Source organism: Ambystoma mexicanum, chromosome 12, assembly GCF_040938575.1.
Source record: "Ambystoma mexicanum isolate Mex_15411 chromosome 12, UKY_AmexF1_1, whole genome shotgun sequence".
Classification (NCBI taxonomy): domain Eukaryota; kingdom Metazoa; phylum Chordata; class Amphibia; order Caudata; family Ambystomatidae; genus Ambystoma; species Ambystoma mexicanum.
The window spans coordinates 560,345,739-560,373,297 of record NC_090936.1 but is presented as its reverse complement, the minus strand read 5'-3'; the positions used below and the strand labels follow the sequence as shown (position 1 = coordinate 560,373,297).

Below are 27,559 nucleotides of genomic sequence, written 5' to 3'. Positions count from 1 at the left end.
CTGCGTGGGAATTTCCACACGCGATTGGAGTGGGAACTCGATTCCAGGGGTGCGAGGCTCACACGCTCGCCTACAACACGCGCAAGGCATTAATTTGCGCACTTTTCAATAAACAAGCCAGATGCCAGGATGAACATACCGTTCCTAGCAGCAGTGGCAGTGGGCTACCAAAGGAGGAGGAGGAGGAGAGTCAGGGCCAGAATATTCACACCCAGAACCAGCCTATTCGGGATGCCTGATGACCAGGTGTATGGGAGGTACAGGTTTCCAGCACACATCATACTGGACCTGGTCAGTGAGTGGGAGGATGACCTCACATCACCCACCCTGTGCTCCCAAGCACTCAGCCCCCTGCAGAAGGTCCTGAATGTACTGCACTTCTTGGCCACTGGATCCTTTCAGCGGACAAGTGCCATAGTGGGTGGTGTGTCACAGGCCACGCAGTCACGCTGCCTACACCAGGTCTTGAACATCATCACTGCACGGCCATCAGTCCGCAGGCACATATATCTCCCCAGGACTCATGCAGAAAGGCGGACGTGCATCCAGGAATTCTATGGTGTGGCTCAATTCCCCAAAGTGCTTGGTGCAATTGACTGCACACATGTGGCTCTACGTCCACCCAGGGCAACAGAGCACATCTATAGAAACCGCAAGCACTGGCATTCCATCAACGTGCAAGTTGTATGCAATGCCAAGGGAATAATCACATCAGTATATGCCAACTATCCAGGGTCCACCCACGACAGCTTCATCTACAGAATGTCTACCCTATGCCGGGACCTAGAGGCTGGACAGCATGGAGATACATGGCTGCTTGGTGAGCATGAATGCCACTGCACATGCATGCATGTCAGATACTGGGTCATGACACAACACCACTAATGATACCCATCACCACCTCCACAGGGGACAGTGCCTACCCTATCAGCCCCCACATGATGACCCCAATCCGGAACCCCACCACGCCACCCCAGGTAAGGTACAACACAGCCCACATTGCAACACGGGGCATAGTGGAGCGCACATTCGGAGTGCTCAAGTCACGCTTTCGCTCCCTTGACCGTTCTGGCGGGCAGCTGTTATATGCTCCCCGAATAGTGTGCAGGATCATAGTGGCAGCATGTGTCCTGCACAACGTTGCAACACGCCGGGGCCTGCCCGTGGACATGGTGGTGCCCCCACATCCACAACCACATGCACGCCCGCTGCGCATGGGAGGAGGCAGCCCGTACGCAACTGATGGCCAACTTCTTCACCTAGGAATCACAGTGCTGGCTAGTGCACACTGCTCTGGCACATACCATCTGACAATCAATGATGACACTACCTGACAATGTCTGAAATTTACTTGACAATAAACTGTCAGATACACATCAGCCTGAGATTGTTAACATGGAAGTGTCAATATGTGTGCACCCCTAGCTACACATACACCAGCAATGCATCACAACGCAAAGACACAACTCCATCAATCTAATATGCATTGCCACAGGCGATTCACTACATGACAACATTGCCATGTCACCCATTCCCTTCACAGTCCCGCCACTGAGGACACCATGTCATGGTATGTGACAGCAAACAAACTGGCCATCACAACATGACACCAGTGTCACAAATAGCAGTGCCCCAAATGGAACATAGCCGCACTTGAGCAGCTAACGGACCTGGAGCCACTACTACACACCTGTGTAAGAGTAATTTCAATCAAATTACACACCAACCCACCCTGAAGCCCACCCAAACAAGACACAATGCATGTAATCAATGGTAGTCTCATTACCTGATTCTGCTGGTATGTCCTCACCGTCCAGATGTACAGTGATGGCGCCATGCAAAAGTGTCAGTGCACATCTACCGACATGTAGTCTGACTCCAGAGAGTATGCCCTTGTGAAGATCTGTGTGAAATACCTGCAAAACATGAGCAACATATGTAAGTAGAGGCACATATCAAACCATCATGCATAGTTAGGTGCAACAACAATGAACACTATGAATGTCTACACAGTATTGACTATGGACTGGCCAACAGCTCATGGGAGTCCAATGTCACCGTGTAATTTGATGTCACTTGGGCACACCCTTTGCAAGCCCATGGAAACGGAAGCAGGAGGGGTGTGGATGTCTGCTACCCAAGCATCGAAACCAAACTCAGGACAAGCCTGCATGTGCCCAGCCACAATACAGTGTATGCCCAGGTACCCACACAAGGCAACACTCTTGCAAAATAAAAATAAAATAGAGAAAAAATGGCCATGAAAGGGCCGGCGGGGGGGGGGGGGCACCTATGAGGTCCGAGGACAGGATGCATGCCACAATCCACCTGTGTGGATCATGGGAAACGAAAACACCCCATAGGCTCGTGGCCCACACGGCTACTCTGTTGTGGGAGATGAGTCGCTATGGCTCTGGCCAGACCCTGCAGCTGACTCTGGAGGTGGGGGAGCTGCCTCAGAAGATGGTGTGACAATGGGAGGCAGCCCACGCAAAGCACGAGTTTGCTCCTCCATGGCTGCAAGCAGGCGGGTCTGGTAGTTCTGGTTCTGGGTTATAATCATGCGGAGGTCCCCATGCAGTAACTCCCGGGATGACCTGACCTCCGCACGAGTTGCCTGCATCTCGGCCGAGAGCGTCCGTGTCAGACGCTCCAGCTGCTCCTCTGTCCTTCTATGGGATGAAGCCTCAAGCTCTAACAGGGTCGACCTGAGGTGACGGAGTTCTTCCCTCAGGCCTTCCCTGTGGCGCTGGGACTCCATGGAAAGTGATTCCCGCAGAGTCGCCAGTGCCGCCCGCCTGTCCATGTTGGACGCCAACATATCCTCCCTGTGTGCCTGGCAGATGGACTCTGTAGCCTGCTCCAGTCGCTCCATCAGCCTTTCTGGGGGGACAATGGAAGTGGCCACCCTATCCATGGCCTGTGCAATCATCTCGGATGATGCTGCCTGTTGGGTGGCCATACCGTAGATGGATTGCTCCCAAACGGTATTGCCAGGTGGCATACGGCCACCACGTTGACGGGCACCACACCTGCCTGGGGCAAGGCGGACTGCGCCTTGCTGTGCCGGCAAGGACTCAGGCTGCAGGACTGCATTCCCTCTCTGATCTGCAGCCCCAGGAACAGGATCAGAGATTGGGTGGTGTGGCCCTGCATCCGTAACCACCGGAGGCTGATCTGCCGACACTGACATCCCCATTGAGGGCAATGGCCCGGCTGCAGGTGGGTCGGACAGAGGAGATTCTCTCCCAAGAACACTCACCTGCGACTGCACATAGGTGTCATCCTCCGAGTCTACACCTGAATACTGCTCGGGGAGGAACCCCCAGAGACACCCCTCGACAGCACGACCTGCAGCACTTGTGGGTTTTCACCCACAAACACACCACGTCCCTCACTTGTGGTAGGTCGGCCCGGGTTGCCCTCCTGGGACGGCTCAACCACCACATCCCCAGCATCAACAAGTGCTTCGTCCCCTGCAAAGACATGAAAGAGAAAAATGGAAACAGGCATTAGCACCATGGCATGCAACAAGGGCTGATGAACAACAGAGGCAGTAGTTCTACGACACATGTCCCACATGACTGGGAGACCTCCTATGCATTCACCATCACTGGGTTTGTAGGGGAGGCTCAGGGCATACAATGTACAGATTGGAGAGCAACGCCTGCTCACCATGCTGCCTAGCACTGCCATCACACATTGGCCGGTGATTGCCATGTCAAAGGCACATGCCATCACACACATGGCATGTGACATAGCCACCAAGTGAAGAGGGAGAGGAGGGCGAGTTTTTTGGATTTCAACCACTCTGGTCCTGACATTGCATCGTCACTTCAATAAGTATACATGTTGTACATGGATCTGCTAGTCCAAATAGGCCACGATGCACAGTGCCTTGTCTACATCAACAAAATGCAGTAAACAATGTGATTCCACCTCCCCATCACCTGTAAAGGATTCATATTGCATTCGTGAAGCACCGGTCCAGAAATGTATGAAGGTACAGCGGAGCACTGAGGGGTGGTGGGGCAGAAGGGGATGCCAGTCAACAATCCTACTGGTGCTGGTGTCATTCATGTCATGCAAGTGCAGGGGTGGGTGGCACAATGAAGTGCAAGGGGAAGTGGCGGCTGGAAGTGCTGTACAAGGTAAGTAGGACTTGACGTCAAGGGCAGATGGTGTTAGGCACAGACAAGTGCTGGGGGGGTGGCCTATAGGGGTACAGAGTCAATCATGCAGTGCTGTGGGCTCGGAGGGGACAGGGGAGGTACACACTGCATCTGGCTCGGCAAGGTCCTTGCAGATTTCTATGTGTCCTGCAGAGTTGTCACATGCCGCAGATATGTGCCCTTGGATTGGGGATCTCATCTTGGTGAAAAGGGTGAGGCGCTATTGCCTTTGGAGCATGTGGCAGGCCAGTTTGCCAGAGGATGGCCATGATGCAGGACATTCCCTCTGCCACCCGGCACCTGTGGTTTGGGTTCACAAGATCCGAGTCATGCCAGGACTCTGCATTGGCATGGGGCTTCAGACAGGTGGTCATGACCGTGGCAAAGACATCCAGTGTACCTGACATGGAGTGGAGCATGGAGTGGGCCCTGTCAGGATGGGAGTGAGCCTAAGGGGGAGCTGGATGGGGGGGAGATTTTGGCAGCATGAGCCTCGACTGACACACACTTCATGGGTCGGAATACCAAGAAGGTGTGTGACAGTGGTGAGGGTGGCTTTGCCTGTGGGGTGGTGAGGGTGAGCTGGGAGGAGAGGAGAATGTGATCACTCCAGGAGAGAGGAGTGCAGAGATGGACGGAGAGGGGAAAGTCAGATGAGATCAGAGCATCAAGAGTGTGCCCTGCAGAATGAGTAGGGACAGACGGGAGTCTAGAGGGTGAGAGGGAGTTGCTGAGGTCACAGAAAGGTCACGTGGGGGCGTCAACAAGCATGCAGGTGGATGCGTACAGCACCAAGGATGAGGATTTCTGTGTCTGGGGACATGAGTGAGGAGGAGAGGTGAGGACACTCAGAAAGGAAGTAGTACATTTGACCAGTTTTCCCAGACACAGTACGCACTGTTTGAGAATGTCAAGGTGTGGTGGAGAGAGACGTCACACAAGCCATTCCAGAGTGGAGTAGGTCTAAGTAGGAGTGACAGTGGCAGGAATACCCTCAGGGAAGCCAAGGGCACACCCCCCTGCACAGTAGTGGCGGGCCAAGGAGAGGGTCTCCTGAACATCAGGTAGGAGTGTGTGAAGGATGCAGACAGAGCTGGCCGTCAGACATGTTTCCATGAGACCAAGGATGTCAAGGTGCATAACCTCATGTAAGTGACAGATATCGGAGGAATGCCTGATGCAGCCGCAGTGAAAGGAGTGTAATTGTGGAGGAGGTTGACAGCCTTGTAGGACTTACGGGGAGTGCTAGAGATCAGGGGTGCAGCATGTGTAGGAGTTGGAGTGGGAGGCGGAGAAGGTTCATGGGAGGGTGCAGGGAGGCAGTGCAGGATTGATGAGGAGAGAGGAGGGGGGACAGCAGGAGAGGTAAGGAAGTTGATGAGATGTGGGTAGCATTTCTCAAGGAGATTGAGGTTGGCCTAAGGGCCTTGGACTGGGACGCTCCCATTACCATGCACATCAATAGTGGCCTCTGAGGATTGGAAGGAGGCCAGGAGTACACCCCAACGGGTCCCACCATTGATGGTGGAAGAGGAGCAAGGAGAGAGGACAGGGACCATGTGAAGGGTCTATGGGACAGGCAAAGGCATGTATGAGCAGATGTCAGTGAGAGTTAGCTTTGAGTAGGCTCAGATGCACTGGTCAGTGATAGGGTGGGTCGCATTGGAGGGCAGGGTGCCCTCATTTGACTTTTGGCAAGCAGGTGTCGTGAGTAGGGCACGATGGTCTGAACTGTAGAAGTCATGGAAGATAGACCATGAAGAGCAGCATGGAGTGTGAGGGAATGGGGCTCGAAACCAGACGGTACCAAAGCCCACAGGTAGGAGGTGGATGTCAAGGCAACATCCACAGTATGACAGCATGTTGGTTGGCATTTATATACAGAGGACGCATTAGCATGTGGTATCATTGCATGTCAGGCATGTGAAGATGAAACTTGAATGGCTGGGGGAAAGTATAGGAATGGTATGTAAGACATCAGATGAATAGACAGGGGAGTATGAGCAACAATGTAGTGACAAAATGACAATTCAAGGGCAACTTCCATGGTGTCGGGCCATATGTGCACTGTTGCCAGTAGGGATAGTGCTGTGGGCAGATGGTGTTGCACTGAACATACTGGATGGGGCACATGGGTGCCACTATCAACTCTGCCACACACCCCCTTGACAGGCACCCAACATGAATGCTTCACACACACACCATGCACATGGATAATACACACATGCATGTGCACTCACCGGATGATGCCTCGTAATCAGGGAGGTCTCCCACACCTTGGAGTTGTCCCTCGGTGACGTAGGATCCAGCTACGGACTCGTGTGGTGTGAGTTCTATTTCCTGTGCTGGGGACCCACCTCCAGTCACCAAGGTTGCGGCATGACTTGAGGCCAGCTTATCCTTTGCCCTGCGCTTAAGGTCATTCCAGCGCTTCTGGCAATCACTAGCTGTGCGCCTCACTACTCCAAGGGCACTTATTCTGTCAGCAATGGTCTGCCAGTGTGCCTGGCGTCTGGCATGTGTGGTCTTGGACCCTGCAACGATGACCATTTCCCTATCATGATCTGACACATACTGAACAAGTGCATTCAGTTCGGCGTCTGTGAAGCTTGGCTTCCTTGATGGGCCGGACTGTGCAGCCGTGCCTGGTGCATCAGCCTGTGCCGGACGTGCACTCTTCCTCTTGCGCTTGGAAGGGGGTGGGGATCCAGAGTGTCCTACGCCGCTGTGGACACTAGGGGCAGGAGCCGTGATGGACTCAGTACTGGGTGTGTGGGATTGCCCACTCAGCATGGGAGTAGGTGCAGGCATTGGGGGTAGTGGGATGGGGTCAGGCCTGATCTGAGGTGCATGAACTAGGACCGACACAGTCTTGGCAGGGTGTATGAGAGGTGGGGTGGATGGAGCCACACCCTGGCTACGGGGGCCAGCAGATGACCTATCTGGCATAGATGCGCGTGCCCTGATGACACCAATGTGCACCGGTGCACGTGCAGTGGACCTGCTGACCTGGATGTCAGCGATGGGATCACCCTCGGACAGGTCTGGTGCCACAATGGCCTGGTCCGACAAGGGCTGATCAGGGTTGGTATCAGCCACATGACTCTCAACTGGGGGGGGGGGGGCATGGGTGTCCCTGACTGGTCCTCCAGACTGGGGGGGACAGGGGCACCCTGCAAGTCACAACCACGTCCCCTAGTGGATCCTCCACGGCCACCACGTGTGGCTCGGCCACCTTTGCCACCCTTACGGCTTGCACGCCTCCCAACCATGGCACTGATGGTATTGTGCGTATGGGAGTCGGTGTGCACAATTGTCCTGGGCAATTGGGTGTCAAAGGGGTTGGGTACCAGATGGTATTCGTACCCTAGTGCAGTGGCAAGGCTATATGACACCCCTGGGGAAAGATGACGGGTCACGCAACGCACAGGCACCCCAAAAAAGTTAAGGAACGTGCACAATACCCCTCCTAGACCACGTGTGCTGATGGAAAACCCTGCACTACGCTGTGGCATCCAGTAACACAATGAACGTATGCGTGTCACACGCAGCCTAGAATGACCTCTGAAGGGGTAGGCTACACACGGGGCAAGCACAGAAGTTAGATACGTGCGTGACTCACCGTCTGCCAGGTAAAAGAGCGTGAAAAATGAGCGCGTTTGGTTGGCAACACCCCCGCCAAAAGAAGATGTGTACGCTGTCTGAGGAGACAGGACAACAGTAGAAGGGGACACTGTTTGAGGGAACAGGCCCAGGTAAACCAGTACTAGAGGAAAAAGAGAAAAAGCTGTCAGAGGTAACAGGGAGTACGAACTGGAAACGCCGTGAAGTCAATCGCGTGTGAAACGACAAGAAGTACAGAATTCACCCACTCGCTCTCCACGAAAAGCACGTACAAGGAAATGGTGTTCAACACTACCTTTTATACAGGCCCACACGTACAGCGTCACTTACGGCGTGTACGTGCTTGGCCCATGTTCACCAATCACACGCTTTGTCACTTCTGCGTGTGGATCCTTTTTCACCAATCACACGCTTTGACACTCCTGCGTGTAGCTCACTTTTCACCAATCACACGCTTTGTCACTCCTGCGTGTGGATCCTTTTTCACCAATCACACGCTTTGACACTCCTGCGTGTAGCTCACTTTTCACCAATCACACGCTTTGTCACTCCTGCGTGTAGATCCTTTTTCACCAATCACACGCTTTGACACTGCACGTGCAGGTAACTATTGACGCACATATGCTGGGGACGGTTTCGCGCGATTCGCTGAGTGTGGGGTTTTCACGTGCAAAATCACTCCCTATCAGGCTGTCCACGCGTTCAAACACGAAAGACCACGCTCCTGGCCAGGAGGCCAAATTAAAGTCCCCCAGAGCCCTGAGCACGCTCCCACCTGCCATCTGCTGCTGCCTGACTGCCTGCTGGCCACGTGCCCCACAGTGCTGGTGGGTGGGGGTGGTGGGAGACATGGGTGGGGGCCTGGTGGAGGGTGCCCCTGGTGGATGGGGGGTGGGGGTGGTGGGAGACATGGGTGGGGGCCTGATGGCAGGTGCCCCTGCACTGCTGGGGGGTGGGGGTGGTGGGAGACATGGGTGGGGGCCTGGTGGAGGGTGCCCCTGGTGGATGGGGGTGCAGGGGGACATGATCAGGTGTGCAGGGTAGTCCACTGTTTTGTGGGCTGCCTGCAGGGGCCGTGGAGGGTGTACAGGGTACACCTGTGAGGGCCCACCCAGCCTATTCGCGTGTGATAATTCCCGCGTACCCCTGTGATACACGTTCCCTGGCCTATCGCGTGTTCTACCTCACGCGTCCCCCTGTAATACACGTTCCCTGGCCAATCGCGTGTTGGACTTCCCGCTACCCCTGTAATACACGCACCCTGGCTGTTCGCGTGTGATGATTCCCGCGTACCCCTGTAATACACGTTCCCTGGCCTATCGCGTGTTCTACTTCACGCGTACCCCTGTAATACACGTACCCTGGCTGTTCGCGTGTGGTGATTCCCGCGTACCCCTGTCATACACGTTCCCTGGCCTATCGCGTGTTCTACTTCACGCGTACCCCTGTAATACACGTACCCTGGCCAATCGCGTGTTGGACTTCCCGCTACCCCTGTGATACACGCACCCTGGCTGTTCGCGTGTGATAATTCCCGCGTACCCCTGTAATACACGTTCCCTGGCCTATCGCGTGTTCTACTTCACGCGTACCCCTGTAATACACGTACCCTGGCCAATCGCGTGTTGGACTTCCCGCTACCCCTGTAATACACGCACCCTGGCTGTTCGCGTGTGATGATTCCCGCGTACCCCTGTAATACACGTTCCCTGGCCTATCGCGTGTTCTACTTCACGCGTACCCCTGTAATACACGTACCCTGGCTGTTCGCGTGTGGTGATTCCCGCGTACCCCTGTAATACACGTTCCCTGGCCTATCGCGTGTTCTACTTCACGCGTACCCCTGTAATACACGCACCCTGGCTGTTCGCGTGCGGTGATTCCCGCGTACCCCTGTAATTCACGTTCCCTGCCTAGTCGCGTGTAGTACTTCCCGCGTACTCATGATTTGAAGATTGCCCGCTTTGCTTTCCTTGTTTGCCTGCCCTGTGAAGTGGTCCAGGGTTAGCGCAGCCCTTAGCGATGATTTAGCGATTTTGATGGCTTTTCCTTGCGCGAGGGCGTTCTTGGGGGCGTTACTGGCGCTGCTGCAGGCTCGCTGCGATTCTCTGCGCCACGGCTGGTTTGGGAGCTTGAAATCCATGAATACGCTGTGCGCGGAAATCTGTTTTAGCGCACGTGCCTGGCGCAGACTATCGCAGGCGCACGCTGTGCGCCAGCCGCGTGCGCTACTTGTGCGCTGGATTCTATGAATTAGCCTGTAAATGTATAGTGCCAGATTAAGCAGAGTGCCTGGTAGCATTGCAAGCAAGACACCTGGCAGATTAATTGGGTGACTATCAGGGTGATTAGAATGTGGAATAAAAAAGGCTCATTGAAATGTTGCTTCCCATGTTTCCACACATATGTTCCCTTTGCACTGACCATTAAAGATCATAACCACATGTGCACTTACCTGATAACACAGGCATGAGGCAATAGTCTACGAATGTCTGTGACACTTACTTGAAAGCACACAATTGTGCTACTAGATAGGAGTAAGGCAGTGCTGATGTCTATACGCCAAAGCAGGTTGTCAATGAAACAGTGCGGATGGCTGTCATTTTTATGTTCTGTTTCAGCAATAGTTCATGATTTAGACAAATGACTGCAGGACACCGGTATAGAGCTGTAATTGGCATGCCAAGTTATTTGTTTAGATCCCACCTCGTTTTCCAAGCAATGCTCAGTCCGGGTTTTTAAAACAATCGTCTGATGCCATCTCGTTTGAACGTCGCCCTAAAGTCTGCCAGTGTCCTGCGCGCTAGGATTGCAACACTTTGAAGTTGGACAATTCATCATAATGGGATGAGTGGCAGCCTGGCGAGATTGCTGCATGTGTGGCAGTATGCGCTACATCTGAGTTTTGCCAATAGACCATGGCTAACAAGCTTTACAATTCACATCACATGATTTTCCTGTCTTTGCATTTAGAAAAAAGAATATCAACTACATACCGGGATGTGCTGAAAAAAGAAAATGGCGCTCGGAGGTGCTGCCTACTTATCTGGATTCATTCATTCAACAAAGGAGTATGCTTAGCAATGGTATGGAACTATGAAGTCGTACATATTGTGTAATCATGCATGTGTGATTTTAACTGTGTTGAGTGAAATTTAATTCTATGACAAGACAGGAGGCGAGCATTATGCTTATCTTTCTTTATTTGCTGCCACACCAGCACTTTAAAACTTTAACTTTAATACTGCACAGTTATGTTTTTTTCAAACCACAGTTATGGAAAACGAAATGGGTCCGTTTAAATGTTTAGTCCTTCACTTCTGTGTGTCCAATGCAATCACTTGGGGAACTACGAGTTCCATGAAACTTAGGTCTCTGGTAGTCCAAGCCTCTATCCTCTGCACCTATCAGAGGGCAGCCCCATTTATAAGAACCCCTCTGCCCAGGTCCTTTCCTCTCTTTCTTTTTTCTGCCTGAGGTAAGTGACATTCATTGTTTAACATTGGTTACAGTTTGAAGTTTTAGTCACGTTATACAGTTTTGATAATGTTTAAGATTACATGAGAGTGAATCTTTGTATTACTCAGTATTAGCGCTCGCGCTCATTATATCGAAGTTTCATTTCTCCTCAGAAGTTTACATCAGCGTAGCAAAGCGCGAGCATTGTGCAGCGAGTTATTGCTTTCAGCGCGTGAGAAACATTGTTAGTAGTGACGCTGAGGCACAAACTGGACATCCCAGGAGGGAAGATTCTGCCTACAATGCCTAAGGGACAGAGGGACCAAAGGGAGGAGGGAGGGAGGAAACTCAGGGGGGGATAAAGGACTGGGGATCAACATGCCTAAATAATCACTGCTTATAATGTTTGTAATTGTCATCCTGCCTTGATTTAAAATAAACAAAGTTAAAATTAAAAAAAAACATTGTTAGTAGTATGCAGAGCTAGCAGGGGCCGGAGCCGCGAGCAATTCCGCCCGCTTCCGGCTGCCGAGCCCCGCTCTCTCTAGAATCATTACGGCGCCGGCGAACACGGGGGGAGCAGGAACCGTCCAGGTTTCCCAGCTTCGCCTGGGAATCCTACTTCCGTTCGGAGTGTGAGTTCAGCCGCAAACGAGTGAAGTGATTTAATTAGAGCTCCAGAATCAATTTAAAAAAAAAAAACATATTTATAAATCGCAATAAGTGGTTTACATACACACGCTGCAACGATCTACAGCACGTGTGAGAAAACTATTTAGAGCCTTCAATTGCTGACTTCCTTACAGTTGGCCCTGCCAACACCAAGAATATGGCTCGCTTTGGCACCCCAACTAACACTCCATCCACTTCCCCAGAGTGGAGTCAAGAAGAATCGGAAGAGGATCCTTCCCATCAAGAATCAGACTTGTCACAAAGTTTTAAAAAGGTGCTGGGAGACTCCTTGAAGCAGGCTGTCTCACAAGGGGTGCAACCCATTACAAAAAGGCTGGAGACTCTGGAAAGGATGATGGCTGAACAGCAGAAAAAGCTCACAGCCAGGAAAAGACGGGCTAGTAGCCCTGAAGAAGGAACGTCAGCAGGACACCCCCAAAAAGTAGTTGCGAAAAAGGGGTGTAAGGTAGCCCGGAAGAGCAAGCACTCTTTGACCCGGGCAATACTGAACAGGTTAACACTGTTCCCCAATTGGTAGGCGACCCTGTCGCCAGGCTTAGGGAAGCCTTTCTGGCAAAGAAAAGAGATGGCCAGCATAGACCCCCTGCCCCAGGGGTGTACAATCTAGGGGAAGATGACGAGGGCTATTTGCCCGATGATGAAGGAGGTGAGGAAGAGGAGGACATCAATAAAGATGTAGAAGACTCCCAGAATATTGACTACACCACAGACATGTTCGACCTGGAGGCCATCCGGCACCCTAAGTCATCTGAATGGGTACCATCCCCCAGAGTGGCACTATACATGGCCCAACATATTAGAAAGACCCTGGAGAGGGAAGTGAGATCAAGAATGAGATCGGAGTGCCCTAGACGAGAGCTGCCGAATAAACTGACAGAGATGCCAGACCTAGACCCCAAGATGGTCACTTTTGTAACCAAAGCATCTCGAGACATCAGAAAAGGTGTAGACCGTGCCTGGAGGGGATGTCAGGACAAGCTCCTGGACATTTCAGGTCCATTAGCAAAAATTATGGACCTTGCTGAAAAATCAAAAGATACAGGTACTCCAGTAGACGCGACCATCCTAGACAAGTGGCTGCAATGAGCAGTATGCCTCTTGGCCAACAACAATTGCGCCCTATCTTCAGAAAGGAGAAGAGGTATCTTATTGAAAATTTGAGGGATCTAGCCACCTACGAAGCAGGCGAAGGCACCAAAGGTCTGTTGTTCGGAGAGGTATTCGCGAAAGAAATGTCACAGTTCATCGGAACTTACTCTGCACTAGAGAAGACCCAGAGTTCCATCAGAAAGATCTTTCCGGGGTGAGTTTTTGCCGGGACCGGACGACATAGGGGTCGCTCGTCCGGTCGCTATAACTTTCAGCGAAGGCCCCATAATCAACGCACCCAGTACTGGGACTCTAGACAACAAGACTCCTTCTTCCCAGCTAGATCAAGGTTTGCTAGAGGTCGCAGAGGAAGAGGATCTTACAGGCAACCAGGGTCAACAGCTGGTGAGTACTGCAAGTTGGCGCATGGGAGGAAGAACCCTCCACTACCTGAGCGAATAGCAAGCCTTATCAAGCGATGCATGGGTGCTGCAGGCAGTAGCGGGTCTATAGATAGAATTTATAAGAACACCCGTGCAAAGAACAGAACCTTGCCCTATATATATGGCGCAAGAGGAGTCAGCGCTCCTGCACAGCGAACTGAGGATATTAGAAAGCAAAAATGCAATAGAGCGCGAATACCAGGGAGGTCCCGGATTCCTCAGCAACATGTTTCTAGTTCACAGAGGAGACAAGATGAGGCCCGTAATCAATCTCAAAGACTTAAACGAGTGGGTGGTGTACAACCATTTTAAAATGGAGGGGATCCATCTTCTCCGAGACCTTCTGTGTTCCAGAGACTGGCTAGCATGTCTAGACCTCAAGGGCGCATACCTGACGATTCCGATAGCGACAGCTTATCAGAAATATCTGCACTTCCGATGGAAGGGAGAAGTATGGTGATTCACTTGCCTCCCGTTCGGTCTGTCCTCCGCCCCTTGGGCTTTCACCAAGCTTATGGAACCGGTGGCAGCAGCCATCAGAGAAAGGGGCATTCGTATCATTATCTACCTAGGTGACATTCTCGTCTTTGGGCCATAGAAGGCTACTCTAACAAAGAATGTTCAATGGGTTTTCTTGCTCCTGACCTCCCTAGGGTTTCTAGTGAACCTAGACAAATCTCAGCTACTTCCGGTTCAGAGGATAGAATTCCTGGGCTTTACAATAGATTCAGTCAAAGCCTCTCTCAAACTCCTGGGACACAAGGTGAGAGCGATCAAGAAGGAGCTCAGAGCGGTTCTAGCGAAGGAGACTATCTCCCTTCACAATATGGCCAGAATAGTAGGTCTTCTGGCAGCCTCCATTCAGACGATCTTTCTGGGGCCTCTTCATTATCAAGCTCTTCAGCGGCTCAAAGTAAGGCATCTACAAGGAGGCCTCCGTTACCATCAATTAGTGACTATAGATCACAATGCCCGTACAGAGCTCAACTCTTCGCTAAAAAATATGGAAGCTTGGAACGGTCGTGCCATTTTTGGTGATGCCCAGATCTCATAATAGAATCAGATGCGAGTAGATCAGGCTTGGGAGCCAGATGCGAGCACGTTCAGACAGGAGGGAAATGGTCAGAAGAAGAGTTGCATCTCCACATAAACTCTCTCGAGTTGCTAGCGGGCTCTTTCGCAGTGCACGCTTTTACGAAAGACAAGGTAAATTGTTGCATACTGCTCCAGATGGACAACATCTCCGCAGTACGATACATACATAAAGAAAATTAGGAGGAACAAAGTCCAAAATGCTAGCCGAGTTAGTGAAGAATATATGGCATTACTGTCTCCAGAACAGGATATCCGTATCTTCAGAATATTTCCCAGGGAAGCAGAACGAAGTAGCAGACTGGAAGTCACGTTACCTTGTAGACTCCAGCGATTGGAAGCTACATCCTCAGGTCTTCCAGCGATTACAGGATCTCTGGAGCCCTGCACATAGATCTGTTTGCATCCAGAATGAATGCTCAGACTCGAGAGTACTTCAGATGGAAGATAGACACGGATGCAGCGGGCACAGATGCATTCCTGCAACCATGGACAGGAGCAGTACATTATGCCTTCCCGCCATTCATTATGATTCATTATGATCACGAGGGCTCTAGCGAAAATTCGCAGAGATCAAGCAGAGATTGTAATTGTGCTACCCCTATGGAAGGCACAGCCTTGGTTTCCAGTAGTGATGGAACTTTCTATGGATTTTCTGAGGATAGTGAATCATCTGCCGGACCTTCTTCTCGACCCGTCCGGGCAAGCTCACCTACTGCTAACAGCGGGCACGTTACACCTGATAGCGTTCAGGGTTTCAGGAAAATATGGGACTTGCCAGAAATTTCACAGCTCGCTGCAGATTGCATCAGAGACTCATGGGCACCTTCCACCCTTCGGAGATATAGTGCGGCATGGAACGGGTGGTCCATATGGTGTTCGGAACACAAGTTGGATCCCGTTTCAGCCCCTTTAGTAGAAGTCCTCAACTTTCTGGCTTTCAAATTTCAAGAAGGCAGCGCCTTCAGAACGGTGGGAATTTATAGAACGGCCATTTCAGCAGGGCACAAAGAAATAGAAGGTACCACCGTAGGTGAACACCCAGCAGTCTTGCCTTTGCTCAAGGGGATGAACCTCAAAAGACCACCTATGCCCAAGCACAAAATGTTATGGGATGTCAGAGATGTTTTTCGCCTCTTTCTCAGATGGCCCAATAACGAGAACTTATCCCGATCACAGTTATCAGGAAAACTAGCCATGCTTCTTTGCCTTACAGCCTGTAGGAGAGTATCTGATGTCAAAGCTCTTGAGATTGATAGAAAAATATTCTACCCAGAGGGCATATCATTCACCATTACAACAAAGACAGATTCGAGAGTAATAGATTACCCATACTTCACAAGTAATAAAAGCTTTGCGTAGCGCAGTGTATCAAGGATTATGAGAAAGCGACAGCACACCTTAGACCGCAGGGAGTGTCCCAGCTACTCCTAGCGCGCAGGAAGCCCTATCATGCAGTAGTGTCAGCAACCATTGCGAGATGGGTGAGAGAAATAATGAATTGGGCAGGTATTGACTTGGCTCTTTTTGGCGCGAATTCGGCCAGGGGGGGATGGCTTCAAAGGCGTTTACTACAGGGGTGTCTCTACAAGACATTATGAAGTCAGCAGATTGGTCCTCAGAGTCAACCTTTAAGACATTCTATTTTAAACCTGTATCTGAGATACCAAGTAGGGTGGTGGACAGCGTTGAACAAGCATAATGCAAGCCTCCTGTCTTGTCATAGAATAAAGATTGCCCACACTAACAGCTCAGGAAGTCTTCATTCTATTAAAGACAAGGAGGCGAGCATTTTATCCCACCCAGAATAGCAAGAGATCAATTTGCATTGTCATGTTGTTAACTATGTACTACCATTGCTCATTCCCACCCTCATATGTTACTCTCCATTCCTTACAGGACATGAACAAAAGACTGCCGGATGAAAAAATTCTCAGAAATGGCAGAATGACAGTTCAAGTTGGTCATGTTGGACCATAGAGTTTACAGTTTCAAGGATTCTTTCCAGTTCAGTTCTGAAAGGATCACTTCGTTGGCGAAAGACAATTAAGTTCAAATACTCAGACATAAAGAAAGAGGAAATGATCTGGGCAGAGGGGTTCTTATACATGGGGCTGCTCTCTGATAGATGCAGAGGATAGAGGCTTGGACTACCAGAGACCTAAGTTTCATGGGACTCGTAGTTCCCTAAGTGATTGCATTGGACACACAGAAGTGAATGACTAAACATTTAAACGGACCCATTTCGTTTTCCATAACTGTGGTTTTGAAAAAAACATAAATGTGCAGTATTAAAGTTAAAGTTTTAAAGTGCTGGTGTGGCAGCAAATAAAGAAAGATAAGCATAATGCTCGCCTCCTTGTCTTTAATAGAATGAAGACTTCCTGAGCTGTTAGCGTGGCCAATCTTTATTGTCTCCTCAGTTGCTTGCATACATTTATTTAAACCTTAGTCAAACTGAGTAGTTATAAACATATGAGATGATAATAAGATAGAGAAGTGTATAAAACTGTTTGTAAAGAAAATTTTGGAAGCACAAGAAATAGAACTATATTGCTATCCTCTCTAGCACATTTTGAGAGCAATATTGTAAGAGCACACTCATCTTTTAATGTATTGTTTGTGGCCGAGCCAATCAGAATGCTCAGAATGCGGTCTAAAACTCACAATTAAATCAGTTTTCTGAAGCACTTTGACAACCTAGAGTATGTGAAGTTGTACCACACCCCTACCCTGCCTGATCCATCCCCATTCTCCCCAAGCTCCTGTTCCTGCACTTACCTCATAAGGCATTGAGGAGCGTGCAACCCTCTTACTGTCCACTGATGCGACCTCTCACTTTCACCGTCAAATGGAAATCATTGCACCTTGTTAGGCAGAATTATATGCAGTACCCTTTGGGAACACCACAAACAATTAAGACTACAAGTGACAGTACACATTCACCTTTGGTACAAGCCTGTACTAAACAGTAAAAGTGGTAGCGATGGCTGAGCAGCCAGACATATCTAAAGAGCAAGTGAGCAGTATCAATAGTTACACAAAGGACCGCAATTATTATGATTCAAACAAACACTAACTCAAGGTGTCTGAGTAAAAGAATATACATTTATTTACACATCAGTTGTATAACATTTCACTAAAGTAATGCAGTTAAAAAATCACACTCTTAATACACCACACCATACCCAATAGTTTTCAGACAAGTTAAGGTCACAAAATGAAGTGGGAGCAACATGGCACTCTAGTAATTTAAAAGGGAGGGAAAGACAAAGTTAGGCAGAAAATGAGCAGCACCAACAGGTAAGTAAGCAGGGCAATCTAGAAAGAGGAACTACAGTGAGGGAATCAAATCAAATAGGCTTAGGGCCAAAGTCAGTAGGACAAAAGTCTTTTGCTCACGATCACACAGTTCAGGGTAGTTCGCGGTTAAGTCTTTGCCAAGAGTTCTGGACAAAGTTGGTTGGCAGAAAAGTTAGTTCAAAGAGTAGAGAAGGACAAGCCCTCGGATTGGAGAAAGATTTCACACACTTTCACCGTGGCTGAACGTTTCCTGGTAGTTCCTGCAAGTTCATGGTTCCTGAAGCAACTGTCGAACTGGCACGAAGTAGAAAGACTGGAGGAACCTGCACTACCCAGGGATGAAACAAGCAGCAGAGCAAAACAATGAATAAAAGGTGCACTCCTTAAAACCCAAGCAGGGTCCGACCTTCCTGGCTATCCGGCCCACTGTAGCTCTGAACAGCAAATTCGACCAGAGGAGGGAGTCCTGGCTTGCAGTTTGGGTGAACTGGTTGGTCCCACCAGCTCAGGGGAAGAAGATTCCTGGAGGATCTTCTCTGTCGTTGGAGTTCGAAGATTTGGACCTGCAGCAGGGCTTCACCGGGAGGTTCAGTCATGGTAAGGGTCCTCTTCTGTCAGCTCCTCGTTTGTTGTTTCATTTCCAGTGGGGACTCTGCCTTTCCAGACCCAGAGACCTGCTTTTAATGTAGTTTTCCCACCTATTCACACAGCCTGGCTGTCAATCACACAGCAGGGTGGCTATCCCGCCCGGACAGTCACCACAGTCAATAATTTCAGAGTGCGACATGGGTCTCCAAGGAGACCCTGTGCAGGGAGTCCTAAACCCCTCCCTCACATCGTGTCCCCCCCAGACATACAGGCATTCTGTGTAGAAGCCCACGAAAGACGGTGAACAAAGGAATGAACCCCGGTTTGGTGCGCAGAGTAAAACACGAGAAAGACTTTTACAACAAGAAATGGCGAATAAACCCAGCTGGAACCGTAATAAAACATATATGGTGTAGCGGGTTTAAGTTTGAGGCTACCAAGATAGCCTAAAACAATACCAAGGTTAAGTAAGATAACCGCGGTAGGAAAAATTGGGTAGTTACCACTGCCGCCAGCCAAGTCTTGATGAAAATGGAGCAAAACAATGCTCCAAGAGAAACTGACAAAAATGGGATAAGTATTAACCCTTTCCAGTATTCCACGTATGATGGTTTGTACTGGGTCTGTGGATTTAAAAAGACTAATAAAGCCAATGGCAACTTTACATGTTCTGGGAGACAGTAGTCAGTCCCAGAAAATGGAGTCTGAGTTGGGAAGTCTAAAAGACAACCCTGTGTCACTGCACTGAAGGTGCTGTGTAACACACAGTAAAAGGATGATGCCTGTGGAGTAGGTGAGGCGCCACAGTCTATGAACACAAAAAAAGGTTAAACACACACAGCAAAACACATGTAAGAGTGGGAAAAAAGGCTCACACTCTTACCAAGTGAAAAAAATAAATCCTAGAAATCCAGCAAAGCAGCTGAGGGACTCAGTAGGTAAGGGAAATTGGCCATTCTGGAGAATTCTCCATAACACACCTCATAGCAGCGGTCTCTTACTGTCATTAGCTGGGTGGTGACCTTTTATTGGATTGGATTACTGTGTCATTGCCACAGCCACTCCACAGTATCTGCTCAGCTACCATTAAAGGATGGGGACCATTTTTTGGGTCCTCCATTCATGTCACCTTTTTTTTCCTAGTACCTGGGGGCCAAAGGAAAAAAAAAACAGAGATGTGCTAATACATGGTGCCAACACGTGCAACTAGAATTCAATAGAAATATTATGCTTTGTAAAAACAGAAAATTGCCCAAGAGGACATATTACACAATTGGGAAAACATGTTTTATCCTTTTTAAGTATATTGTGCCTCATTTCCTGGAGAAAACATCTGGAAAAAACTTACCCACTAAAGGACATTTCTGGTTGTGGTTTATTGGTGTCACTTCAGCTATGTAGCAAAATATTATTGTAACAGAGAAGGGTAACAGCGTTACAGAGATTTAAATCTACACCAGTTAAATAATCAGTTGATGAAGAAAGCTCCTGTCTTGTAAATCATCAATGTCTTCAAGCAAAACGATACACCTGAAAAATAATTGGGTTCATTACTATCTTATCTCACTGAAAGGTAATACAATTTATACAAACATCTTGACCAAATGTGCCTTTCAGGGACTTCATATCTAAGCTATACTGCCTCCAAAATGGAGGCCTGAAATATCAAATAGACACGGGCATTTTTATTTTCCTTTGTATCATTGTCACGGCATAATGTCTGACTTAATCCTAGATGACGCCATTGCATCATTAATTTCCATCATAATTATTGACTGAGTTTACATATATTTACATTCCAAAGAAGGCTCCAAGGTATGTATAAAACCCTTTTTCATAAGCACATCAGAAATTAAATGCTCTGTCTTGCTTTGTATTTCTTAATAGGATCCATGCCCAATGAAGCTGAATATTGTTAATCCTCTTGCTTGTGTTCATGAAATAATATCTTGACTTTAGGAGAGGCTTATCATTTTTAGTGCACTACATTATCACATCAATTGTCATTTTTGCATATTTCAGTCAGCGAAATATCAGATACTGAACAGTTTTCTTACTTGAAAGCCCAAATCATATTAAATCGTCCAATGAGAAATTATAGATTGGTCTTTTATGTATGTAATGGATAGCCTTCTGGCTAAGTCTCGCCGGCGCATTCCATACATTTTGACACTTTTTAAAAAATAAAACATTAGTGGATTTTTAGCAAACTCGTGTAAGGAGCATGGGCAAGAACCTGAAAGCATGGTTTGCAAATGTGTCCATGTTGTCCATGTTTTATTTTTTGAAAAGTGTCATAATGTAGGTACAAAAAATAGTGATAAATCTTTGGTGACTGAGGTATAGCCTATGGCCATGGACAGTGGCCAGATTGTCTGGGACTTGGCCTAAGGCCATGACCCGCACAATATGGCTACTGGCCATGACCACGAGGGACCAGTAATGGGGTTAAAGTTGGCATGGTGACCAGGCACCATCTAAGTGGTAAAGTTTTTCGAATTTGGGATATGTTTGAATGGGAAAATAAATCTGCTTGTGGGTACAAGTTGAAGTGCTGGATGGGATTGGAGCAATATGCACAAGGAGCGTCAGCAAGAACTTGAAAGCATGTTTTTGGAAATATGTCTTGTGTTTCATTTTTCAAAAGTGTAAGAATGTAAGTAGAAAAAATAGGGATATGCATTTGGTGTGTGAGTAGTGGGCCTGGCCCTCAGCAAGTGCAGATGTGCTTTGCTTACTGGGGAAAGCGGCATGGCCAAAGCCTATGCCCATGCATTTGGAGACTGGCCATGGCTGCATGCCATGAGCACTGGCCATTGGTTACATTATTAGTGTATAGTGGAAACTAAGCTAGGATGCAGGGTAGGTGCAGTGAATAATAGGAGTGGTTTGGTTTGGCTGGGGTCATGGTGCCTTATGCCGTAGGCAATTGAACAATGATTTCCATCCACAGCATGCGCTGCTGATAACGACAGACATAAGTATGTTTTGCAAAAAATATGTTTCTTAAAGGAGCTTTATAGTTCTTTCATATATTTATTTATTTTATTTGTTTAGTTTTAAAAGAACTTTACAAATTGTTATAATATTACATTAATTACAATCTCAAAATTACAATTGCAATCCTTACAAACACTTACAAACACATGTTAAATACTAAAATCACGATCATTACATTAATTAAACACTATAAAAACACTATTAAGGTCAGAATTAAAATTTTGCTTTATGTCTTTTATCTCTTACTTAAGAATATTTTAAAAATCATCATTACTAGGCTCACTTATCATTTTATGTCTAGTATTAATCCATCATCATTGGTTGAGGCGAGTAACATACACTGGTTTAATGGTTCAATACTCTAAAATAGAAGTCATCATTTGATTATTCATTTAAAGTGGTGTTCTATCATCATCAATTCCTTTTCATTTTTTCAGGCACAAGCTTTCTTTTAATAGGTATCCACAGATGGTATAGTCTTATATGGACTGTTTCCAATTCGGTGTTCAAGCAATATGTCCAGAAAACATCACTTTTGATATAATCATAATTGTGTACCAAGTCTCCTAAATATAGCATATACATTGTACTTAATTCAGGGCACTGTAATAGTACATGTTGAGGAGATTCCAAATTATTAGGTTTTTTACAAATTCTGCATGTTCTTTCTGCGCGAGGGATTTTCTGATGAGACCACGTCATTGTTAACAAGGGCAGTTGGTTAATTCTTAACTTCAAACGGAATTGTCTAACTGCAGGATTTGGACATCTTTTCAAATACCTTTCTACTTGTAGGTATTTATGCACAATTCCATATATGAAATTATAGTTCTTTAATTGTTCTAGATGTTTGTAGTTTTTAGTCCAATCCCACTATTTGATCTTGTTTGTATATATCCGTTTCAAAGTTGCATATCCCGTCTTTTTGTAATACAATGGATAGCATTGAACTGTATGGAAGATGTTATTGCAGATGTTCTCGAAAGTATCATTCCTTCTGTTTCTCTCGTCTAGGAGTTCCAGTAATTTACATTGGGGGGAGGAGTGTATTTTGAGATGCAGTGCTCCCATCTTTATCCATAGCATGCTTTTTAGTGATGTTAGACCAAATTCAAGATGGATATATTCAATCGATGTACTTGGACTCAATTTCAGGAGTCTGCGCCAGAATCGTCCATCTAATACGTCTAGCCAATTAAGTTTTTCTATTGCTAGTGCCTCAAGCCCATACAGAATCGTTGGGCAGAAGCATTGTTTGTACAGGGTTATGATTCCTTCTAATGAAAACCCAGCTGTTTCTTTTGCAAATTTTACTATTAATTCTGTCAATTTTTTTGCTTTTCTTTGTTTATTTTCGATTATGTTTTTGTAATCTTTGTCATTACTCATGTCTAATCCCAGATACGGGTACGAGTTCACATATTTTATTACTCCTAATTCGGTGATAATATCTGGGCACAAAACCTTTTTTGTAGAGAATGCCATAATTTTGTTTTTTCCCATATTTATCTTTAGTTTGTTTATTTTTGCATATTTTATTAATGATGAAAACATTTCTTTAATCCCTAAAAATTTATAATTCATTAAGATCACATCATCATCATATATTAAGCATGGGATGATTTTTCCTCCTCGCTTCGGGCAGCACCCATGCGTAGGGGCGAACCAATCTGTAAGGTCTGCCATTTACAAATTGTATAGAAGCGCAGCCAATGGACATCCTTGTTGCACTCCGCAAGTGATGTTAATTGGGGCCGTGGTGCTGCCATCTAAGTCTAATCGTACTCGTGCTTGTGTACCTTGATGTAATAATTCAACTATAGTACTTAGCCAGTTGGGGCAGTCCCAATTTTGTAATTTATTCCATAGTCTTTGCCGGTCAACACTATCAAATGCTGCCACAAAGTCTACGAAAATAACATATAATGTATTCCCTTTCTGTAGTCTTGTATCTTCAATGCATGAGTCATAGTTAAGTTATGTATAGTGCCAGTTCCTGGTCTAAAACCTGTTTGTGTGAAATGAAGAATCTCATTATTATTAGCCTACTCTTGGAGTTTTTGAGAGACAAAGGAGGAGAATAATTTACCAGAAGCATCGAGCATTGATAATAAGCAATAACTTTCAGGTAATGTCTGTGTCCCTTTCTCATATATCGGGAGAATTATCGCCTTTGTCCAAGATTTTGGTATTTGTTGAGCCATGCAAACTTTGATATATAATTCACTTAGTATCACTGCCCATACATATTTGTTCTGTTTAAAGATAGCATTGGCCAGGCCATTAGGCCCCGGGGCCTTAGAGTCTTTTAATTTTGTGATCGCAGATTTCAGCATTTCGACCAAGAACTCCATGGGCCAGTTTTCATTGTTGCTTGAGATTCGATCTTCACTTATATCCTCTTGTTTTTGTTATAAAAATGTTACCCAGATGTTTCCTTGAATGGGATTCACTGTCAACTCACGCATTTCTCCTTTGGCTTTAGCTAATTTTGTCTGTATCTTTTTTGTATTCTTGCTTGCAAGCGTTTTCATCATTGCTTGTCAGTCCTGGTTTAATATGGAATATTTGTGCTTTCTCAGCCAACGTTGATAAGCTCCTCTTATTGAATTTCTTTGTTCGATGTATTGCTTACATTCTAATCCCAAGGTTCTGAGTTTACGAAGTTTTTTCCTCATTTCTCTTTTTTCATTATGAACTGACTCATCGTAAATATACTGTTTTTTCTGGCATAGCGTATATTGCTTCATTTTATTTTCTCCCGTTTTTTTAGTTAAGTCATAGAATTTATGTTCTATTTCATTGACAGATAAGAGATTTATTTCCGTCATTAACTTTTTGCAGAATATTTCAGTCTCTTGTTTGATCTTTTCTAAATTTACACCTGTCCATCGTATAGAGGTTCCTGCATGATTGACAGCACTATTTTTGCATCCACTGGTGTAATTCACGTACAGTGGTTTATTAATCTCCAGGATTAACATTTTATGATCACTATTGTTCATGGGAATGACTGTCAAACTAAATGCTCTTTCAAACATTTCATTATTACCAAAAATGTAATCAAGAGTTGATTCACTGTTGTTTCCCTTCCATGTGTATGCACCAGGGATATCACCCTGGGTTCTCCCATTCATCATCGAGAGTCCCCATTGATGGAGCATCATTATCCATCTATCACCTTTGGTGTTCCCAATTTTTTGTATCATGATACTCTTTTTCTTCACATTTTCATATTCTGCACATTCTCTGTTGTCGTTATATCTTGCATTCATATCTCCTCCAAATAATACCATTTGGCTTTTTTAGTTGATATCAGTAGTTAGTAGTGCACTTTCAATACTTTCCTGAAGTTCTTCTAGGTTGGTCAGATTTGGTGGCGCGTACACATTTATTACCAAAAGCTTCCAGGGAATACCTGATGCCCGGTGTGTGATCTCGACAGCCAATATATTATTATTTTGTATGTCAATTGGCAGCTGTTTAGATTCAAGTTTCTGACTCACTCCAATTATTAGTCCTCCATAAGGTCTGCCCTTTGTACCTTTACTGGCTAATATTTGATATATATGATAACCTTCCATATATATAGGACATTCTAGCCAAAGCTCTTGTAACATAAATATGTCACACCTACATAATTTTTCCCGGGATTGGCTATCTTTTATTGTGTTTGAATCCACGGGTATTCCAGCTTGCTATCCGCAATGGTCAGTTTGAAGTCATTAATTCCTTAAATTCAAATGTGTGCTTATATGTTGGGTTCCAGGTGATGGCTAAAAAGCCAGGATTTGTCTTACTGCTTCTTGCATTGTTTCTATCATTATGGATTTCACCGTCCTGGGTAATTTTACAAACTGTAAATTGTAACCCTTGGCTATAGAGTTTGTGTGCATTTTCCCAGAGCATTGATACTGCAGTGGATGAGGTGAAGCGAATTATCACCCAATTTGTAGGGCTATCAAGTTCAGGTAATTCAATCTGGGCCATATCTCTGCTCTGGATCATCTTTAACCCTGGGATAGATGCCCATAATTGCTCTAAGGCTGAGCGATTTAGAAAGGGGCTTTCATTAGTTGGATTAACTTCATCTATCCGAATTGCCAGGTTAATTTTTTCATACTTTTTCTTGATTTCCATTTGGTTTACATATATATATATATTATATATATATGAAAAGAGGAATTATTAGTAACGTATATGCAGTGATGAAACACCATGAAACATTTTGACCTATAAAAACCTATTTAATTGACAGAAAAAACATTGTTAGAGGGATGTAACAGTTGTAGGTGCCTTTTCCCGGCTTACTACGTGTGAGAGAAAAAAGAAAAAGGAAACACAACCCCTTGTTGGGGAAAGAGGCACTGAGACCCGGCTGCAAGAGTTCAAAGGATGGTTTATTTCTCCAGCTAGGAAATAACCCAAAAAACTCTCCCACATTTACATCAGTGCCAACATTTTTATTAGTTAAAATAACTCTAAAAAAAAATTTTAAATTGACCCGATTGGCCAGACGGTGTGGTGCTTTAGGTGTGGGTAGTATCTCTTCCTCCTGGCTGGCTGAGTAGCTGACGGACGTCAAACATCTTGTGCTCCATGCAGGTCAGGGTCTGGTCACTGTGGTCACTACCTAAGCTAATATGTTACATACTAAATAACAAATTATTTAAAAAATGTTATGCTACTTGTCACATTTCTACATAAGTCACTCACAATGATCATTGTCAGTACAATTGGGTCATTCGTGGCTTTAATTGAAGGCCTTGACCTTTATTGTGCATGTAAAAGAATCAGGCTATGTTTCGCATCTCTTCTAGGTTTCAAACCCATTAGTACAATTAAAACATATATAGTAATAAAAATGCTTAAGGTTAGTAGTGGGTGTGTTGGGTGCGTTTCGCAGCACAGGCGAGGGTCTGGCACTTGAAAGAAATACCTTACAGGGGGTGCAGGGTCAGGATAGCAATAAATTGTTCTAATGGGGGTGGTTGGCTTGCGCGTTTATGAGGACAATTCGAGCAGAAAGTGCTTAGCTCATCCTGGTTCACATGCCAGTTCTTAGACGAACAGTGATCTCAGAGGAAGAAAACTGTAGCATATTGATTGTTGCAACTTTCTCCAGCTTCAGCGTGAGAATGGAAGCGCAGAACTTTCCTTCACAGGGGGAGTGCAAGGGTGGGGGCCAACCAGCTGCCTGTGCGCCTTGTGTGTATGTCTCTGTCCTTGGCTGCTGCGGTGGAAAGGGGAGCTGAGCATTGCTGTACTATCGCAGTGAGGCCTGTTTACCCAACATGGAGTCGAAAGGGGGCACAAAAGATGAATGCCCCGTGTCCTGCTCAGTAGTCCCATCTATGCAGCAGTCAACCGTGGTTAACTTTACATAAAGGCAAGGGGCAATCCCACTACCGGAGGCACGTGGTCCAAGCCTTGTACTGAGGAGCGTACGACGTGAGGGGGCCTGAGGACCCCTCGCTCCCATACATTCCCCCCTTTTGTTACATCTAAAGTAACAAACTACTTTATCTCGTTCTTTCCGTTCTCCCTTCGGTAGCGCTTAGCTTCAGCCACAGCCTCATCCCAAGCAGGTGTACCCTTTATTGGCATCCATGCTTTACACACACTTCTTAAGCTGTTACCTCTTCGTGCATATTCTTCTGGGGTGACGATTAAGTATATCCCACCATCCCCATCTAGATCTATCCAAACCTCATTATACCACAGCAAGTTTTTTGGTTCTCTAATGGTAGTGTAATGTAGATTATCGACCACGTCCCCATACTGTCTATAGATGGCAGTCATCCTATACAGTGGTGTGGTGTATTCTCTGGTTTGTACTTGGGCATCTATCATGGTAGCCACCGTTGTCTGTCGGCCCACGGTTACCATCATCATTGCTGAATTAGGCATATTATTTTCACAGCATCTTAGTCCCAGTTGGCACACACAGAATATTAGGAGAAGAAAGACTATGATGGGAATGAGTATCTTTGCTGCAATGTTCACCCATGATGGTATCCAGCTGAACAAATCGTCGAACCACGTGTTGTTGTCTACTCCACCTTCTGCTCTCATTCTTTCACCTAAATTATGCAC

The 27,559-nt window shown here is 46.6% G+C and overlaps 1 protein-coding gene across 1 annotated transcript in view; it reads left to right on the top strand.

Annotated features, from left to right (window-relative positions):
- The window catches only part of LOC138513772 (proto-oncogene Mas-like), a 148,903-nt gene that overhangs the window by 42,818 nt on the left and 78,526 nt on the right, over positions 1-27,559 (top strand). Inside the window, exon 2 of the mRNA XM_069628864.1 lies at positions 10,770-10,882. Within this exon, the coding sequence (XP_069484965.1) occupies positions 10,880-10,882 (3 nt within the window). The 5' untranslated portion in view covers positions 10,770-10,879. The remainder of the gene's footprint in view (positions 1-10,769; positions 10,883-27,559) is intronic.